This window comes from Triticum aestivum, chromosome 1B, assembly GCF_018294505.1.
Source record: "Triticum aestivum cultivar Chinese Spring chromosome 1B, IWGSC CS RefSeq v2.1, whole genome shotgun sequence".
In the NCBI taxonomy this organism is placed as follows: Eukaryota; Viridiplantae; Streptophyta; class Magnoliopsida; order Poales; family Poaceae; genus Triticum; species Triticum aestivum.
Window position 1 is genome coordinate 671,588,875 of NC_057795.1, and position 6,495 is coordinate 671,595,369.

The 6,495-nt window shown below is 51.6% G+C and overlaps 1 protein-coding gene across 1 annotated transcript; it reads left to right on the forward strand.

Moving 5' to 3' along the window:
* The first annotated feature begins 998 nt into the window (after positions 1 to 998).
* Positions 999 to 5,212, forward strand: LOC123147557 (protein CHUP1, chloroplastic). The gene is made up of 6 exons (XM_044566831.1): positions 999 to 2,389; positions 3,336 to 3,467; positions 3,548 to 3,729; positions 3,841 to 3,952; positions 4,752 to 4,886; positions 4,969 to 5,212. Exons 1-6 carry the CDS (start codon positions 1,238 to 1,240, stop codon positions 5,095 to 5,097), a joined length of 1,842 nt encoding a protein of 613 aa, XP_044422766.1. The 5' UTR covers positions 999 to 1,237; the 3' UTR covers positions 5,098 to 5,212.
* Positions 5,213 to 6,495: the final 1,283 nt, after the last annotated feature.

Consider the following 6,495-nt stretch of genomic DNA (forward strand, 5'->3'; position numbering starts at 1 on the left):
TGAGGCCGGACGAGGCGAGGGAGGCGAGGCCAGCGGCGGCATCGGGGGCGTTGTCCATGGCGAGCGGCTGGGAGTGGGAGCGGGCGGAAGGTTTTTGTAAATTGGAGAGAAATGTTGGTTGCTTTGCCAGCGACCGGTGCCCCAGGGGGAGGAGTTGGCACTCGCCGCGCGCGTCCGTCTCGTGTCCACGCCAACGCAAATGAGAGGCAAAATTGGATCGGAAATGGGTCAGCACACAGACGAAAAGCGGACGCGCGTCCGTTTGAATCGACATGTTTGATCGATTTTTTTGTCTGCGGTGACCCAAACCGACATGCGCAGACGAAACGGGTCAGCACATTGACGTTGCTCTTATATGTTGGATGTAAATGCATCGCATTGCATGGGCCAGATACACACCACTCGCCAACCATCGCATCCTCCGTCCGTCCGTCCGTTCGTCCCATGGATTTACGTCCTGCGTTTTGCAAAGATTTCTGAACATTCAAGTGTTTAATGTGATGTGAAGCACACGCACGTAGTGGCAGTAGTAAATAACATGCAGACTCTGGATGTCGTCGTGTCATCGTCTTCCGGAGGATCATCAATGAAGCAGCAGCATGCCGAAGCAAAACGGACATCCTATAGACTACTACACTTTTCTGTCTGTCGAGACTGATCAACCGATGATAATTATAGAGTAATCTAATCCACACCTCAAAGTGCTGTTGAGGAAACGGGATATGCAAAGCGAAAAAGGTCAAGATGTGTACTCTCTGTTCACTTTTATAAGACCTTGAAGATATTTCAGACAATGTGCAAAACAGCCTATTTTGAATTGTCTGAAATGACTTACAAAAGTGAACGGAGGGAGTAGCATAGACAATAGATAGGTATAGATAGTTCGAGATTCAGATCGTGCGAGCGAGCGAGCAAAGCAGGTGCATCGCATCGAGCGCTCCAACGTTCACATTCCACCACCTCACCGCACTCCCCGTCCCCGACCAGCTCCACTATTTTACCGCTCAGACCAGACACCTCACTCCCCAACGCTCAGACCAGCCAGAGACCGTTCCTCCCTCCGTCCTCGAGCTCGACACCCCACACCTCTCACCTCGCCGCTCACCTGCCAACCAGAAGCACACACGGCCCGCACGGCCAGAGAGTGAAGCGAGCAAGCAGCACAGCGCGAGGAGGAACATGTCTGTGGCGCAAACCTAGCTGCCCATTGCGTACTCTTCCACGGCCGGACGCAGCAATGGTGGCCGGCAGGGTCAAGGCGGCCATGGGCTTCCAGCGCAGCCCGGCCACGCCCAAGACCTCCTCCTCCCGCAAGGCACCGGCACCGCCACCGTCGCAGAACACCGCCCCCGTCCCGGCGGCGGCGCGGCGGCCCTCGGGCCAGTGCTCGCCCGCGCCGCCCAGCTCGGGGGGCAAGGGCGGCGGCGGCGGCTCCTTCGCGCGCTCCTTCGGGGTCTACTTCCCGCGCTCCTCCGCGCAGGTGCAGCCGGCGCGCGCGGCCACGGCGCCGGACGCCGCCGAGCTCGCCCGCCTCGTCGAGGAGCTGCAGGAGCGCGAGTCCCGCCTGCGCACCGAGCTGCTCGAGCACAAGATCCTCAAGGAGACCGTCGTCATCGTGCCCTTCCTCGAGACCGAGCTCGGCCGGTGCCGGGACGCCATGTCGCGGCTCCAGGCAGAGAACGCACGCCTGCGCGCCGAGCTCGACGCCGCCGTGGCGAATGTCTCCAGTAAAGAGCAGAGGATTGCCGAGATGGAGAGGCGGATGGCGGAGATGGCGAGGCCGCCGCAGCGTGGTGGCGCCGACGATTGCTCGTCGTCGGACGGCTCCACCAAGGCGGGAGGAGGCGACACGGCGGCCAAGCCAGCGAGCAAGCCCGTTCTCCCTCCTCCACCACCACCTCCGCCGCCTCCAATGCGGACACACGCCAAGCCCAAGTCGTACTTCTCCGGCTCGTCCCGCGCCTCGCCGGCCACCTCCTCCTCGTCCGGCTCGTCCACGCCGTCCTGCTCCTCCGACACGGCGGCATCCACGGGCCGCAAGCCGGAGCTCTCCAAGCTGCCCCCGATACCCCCGCCACCGCCGCCGCCGCCCCCACCGTCAATGCCGGCGCGAGCAACCCGGAGCGCGAGCGCGAGCTCGTCGCCGTCGACCTCAAGCGGCGCGGCGCCGGCGCCCCCGCCCCCGCCTCCCCCACCACCCCCTTCTGGCCCGTGCGTGCGGCGCGTCCCGGAGGTCGTCGAGTTCTACCACTCGCTGATGCGGCGCGACTCCAAGAGGGACTGCGGGGGCGGCGCGTGCCCCGAGGCCGGCGGTACGGGCGGCTCCGGCGCCGCGAACGCCCGGGACATGATCGGCGAGATCGAGAACCGCTCCTCGCACCTCATCGCGGTAAGCCCAGCCCAAAATCCACCCAAAACCAAACCCACATTTCAAGCACATTTCCCTCCAGTTTTAATTTCTTTCAAGCACTATAATCATCGTCGTCGCGTTAGACAAAATCCGAAGCCGAAAAATGGTTTCACGAAAACCGACGCGGAGTAGTAGCTGACAAGTGGTGGTTAGATGGGTGGATCAAATCAATCAGTCGCCGGTGAGAGTGGTTGCTTTGCTTTGCACGCGGTGCGGAACAAGAACGCAGCACCAGAAAGCGATCCTCTTTTGGGGCGCGAACTGTGCACGCTCACAGGCACACGGCACACACCAACAGCTGAACAACATACAGATAAATACAGAGGTGAAAAGAGTGGCCTTTTCCATGCATGCTCATCTTTCTCGAGCTCGCCACCCCTCTCACGCACGCGTGTCTTTGTTTGTCTTGGATTTTTTGTGGTTTTTGGAGGAACTCGATAAGATAGGACAATTCGGTTGGGAACAAAAAAGGAGGAGGAAAAAACAATGGCGGCATTGGTTGCAGTGGATCCAGGGCATGGCAAAGGATCCAAAGTTGCTCCTTGTCAGACTGGCTCGTAGGGCCCACGGAGCACGCTGACCGGAGAGAGAGAGAGAGACTTTCTTCTTTTTTCAAAAATTATTACCGGTAGTGGCTGTGCTGGAGCGGTCAGCAGCGGCACAGTCTCGTGGACCTGTCTGTCTACTAGCCGTTGGAGCCGGGTGGTGCTGAAGCCTTGACCGTTGCTTGGCGCCATTTTCCTCTTGAGAGCCGCGCGAGGAGAGTTTGAAACTTTGAATTGAAACCAAAACATGTGCTACTGCTCGCTTAAAAGTTCTTGATCATGCTTTTTTAGACTGATCTGCCTCTTGATCATGCTTGGATTGATGGGAGTTATAAATAATTAAGGCTGACGGACTGTTTGGTGTGTGTGTGGGGTTGCAGATCAGGTCGGACGTGGAGAGGCAGGGCGACTTCATCCGCTTCCTCATCAAGGAGGTGGAGGGCGCCGCGTTCGCCGACATCGACGACGTCGTCACCTTCGTCAAGTGGCTCGACGTCGAGCTCTCACGCCTCGTACGTGCTAACCACCCTCCGAGTCCCAAGTTCAGCTATTTTTGTAAAGGGCTAGGTGACTGATGCATTTTCAATTCCAGGTGGATGAACGGGCAGTGCTCAAGCACTTCGACTGGCCGGAGCAGAAGGCGGACGCGCTCCGCGAGGCGGCGTTCGGCTACCGCGACCTCAAGAAGGTCGAGGCAGAGGCCGCGTCATTCTGCGACGATCCGCGGCAGCCCTGCGCTTCTGCTCTCAAGAAGATGCAGGCCCTCTTTGAGAAGTAAGCCGTTCTCTTCCTGTTCCTGTCATTCATCTTCTTCTACCTATGAGCAACTGGCCAGCTTCGGCTCTCTGCTTGCTCCTTGTGCTCATCATTCATGGTTGTCGGCAGGTTGGAGCATGGGGTGTACAGCCTGTCCCGTGTGCGCGACGGCGCCATGAACCGGTACCGCGGGTTCCAGATCCCATGGGAGTGGATGCAGGACACCGGAATTGTCAGTCAGGTAAATTCAGTTATCTAGTAGCACATGACATACAGGCAAACAGACCAATCATTGGAACAAGCATAATTTCTTGTTAGAACCTAGCCCCAGTATAGAATGATGCACTAGGTAGGAAGGTACCAATATAGATCAATCATTTGAATAATATTAGCTATATGGCACATGGTCTTGGCACCAAGAAGCTGCTGATTTTGGCGTATTGAGAATGCTATGGCTTGTGTCGGTGTTCGAATGTAGTGAATTTGTTTTTGCTTTTTGCATGAACTAGTGGCAAATAATGATAGTACCCCCTTCTGAAACTAAGACGCAAATCTGAACACACTGATCGTAATTGTGCTAGTTTTTTCTTTTACTTTATTTACAACCGCCAGAGGAAATTAAACAAAAGGCGAACAAATGGCATCATGCCATATAACTATTGGTCCTAGATACTACATAGTTCTTTATGCAGCAGATGGATTTTTAGTAGGATCGAATATTTTGAGTTGATCCTGGCTATACGCAAGTGTACCCACTACTAGGCTAGTATTCTCATTCATAAACTTTCAGAAAAAATATCCTTTGCATACCTGCTACATGTGCATTGTCTCCATTGAGATTCTGCTCTTAAACTAGGCAATGATCCTGTTCTGCAACTTTGGCTAGGAAAATGTTTATTTTCCTAGGTAGCTCACAACTGGTCTGTAAATTAACTGGATAAAAAGCTTTGTAAGCTGCGCATGAGTAGCAAGTGACAGTCACCACTAGTTTCTCTGAAAAAAATGGCATTCCAGTGACAAGTTGAGTTTTGATGCTGCAGATAAAAATTCAGTCAGTGAAACTAGCAAGGAAGTATCTGAGAAGGGTTTCCTCCGAGCTCGAGGCCACGCAGGGCGGCCCCGACGAAGAAGAGCTCATGCTCCAGGGAGTCCGGTTCGCCTTTAGAGTGCACCAGGTACACCCCATTTTTCTCATACGCTCACTCTATCCCCATACTTGTGCAAGGTATTTAAATTCAACCATGTCGTTTCACACAGTTCGCGGGCGGATTCGACGGCGACACGATGCGGGCCTTCCAGGAGATCAAGGAGAAGGCGAACGCGCTCCAGTCACAGCGCGATCAGCAGCACCTGCAACAGCAAAGGCTCGCCGCTGGCAGAAGCTGAGACCAGACCTAAGAGTACCATATACCGTTCGTTGTCAGAGGAAAGTTCATATGTTTCCTGTAACGAAAACACTTCACACAATTTATCATCATCAATGAACACTTCTTCGTTCTCACTGAAGTCTCCCAGAGCCGTGTGTTTGCTATAACTCGTGAACACCGGCGAAAGCGCGATCCCGCGTAGATATTTTAGAGATTCTAATATGGACACATACGGGGCAGAATGAGTGAATCTACACTCTAAAATACGTCTATATACTAGCAAGATGCTCGTGCGTTGCACGGAACATCAAGATGCATTTATACGATAGTTTATTTTACAAAACATCTGTTGTGATTGACCCATGCGAAAGTAATCCCATGTGTAAAAACTACCGATATTTTTCATAGAATATTCAATCCTGCTCCCAAACAAAATTGCATATCCTATGGTTCTAGTTGTGTGCAAAATTCGTGAAGAAATAACATTCATGATGATTTGCACAAAATTAAACAAAGTCATTACCGTTATTCCTTCTATAAAGTATCGGGGTTTTCTGTGTCCAGAGTCCAGACCACCAGTAATGCTATTCCTTTCATGAAATGTTGCCCACAACTATAACACTTCAACATGTTTATTGCAAAATAAATAAATAAACATTCTGTTTAAGCCTTCATAATATGAACTGGGAATGCAATTTTTACAAATTGCTAACAATGAGGTTCTCTGCCAGTAGCACAATCCAAACAATATACTTCATCCAAAATCCCTACATATTGTACCCTGTTCTGAAAGATCCAAAAAGTCATCAATGGATTTCCAAGAGAACATGCCAGTAACATGCACACATTTGTACTTTTGCACAAGAATGAAATTAACTCAGTCGGTAGGATGTAAATACACAAGAATTTGCATTGGGCATAACAACATCAAATAGATGGAAAAGGGCGCATTGGAACTGCTCATTATTCATCCTTCCCAGACCACATGGAATATGTATATTACTCCCTCTGTAAGGGAAATATAAGACGTTTTAGATCTTTGAGATCTAAAACGGAGATCTAGAACGTCTTATATTTCCCTTACAGAGGGAGTACAATATTGCATCTCATTTCTACATGTCATGTCAATTAGGGCATGTACAATGGTGCTATCTTACGAGTGCCACGTAGGATAAATGATGAGGTGGAGGAAAGAGAACTCATAAGAAAAGGCTTGTCTTCTCTTATTTAAGAGAAGACAAGAGGTGATCTCTTAGCACAATATGTCTCACCACATTTTTAGAATTGCTAGTTATTGAAGATAAGGCTAAGAGATGATCCATTATAGACAATTTTTTTGTCATCTCTAAATCACATGCAAGACTTAAGAGAAGACTATCTTATCAACCATTGTTCATGCTGAAAGATCGAGGATGTC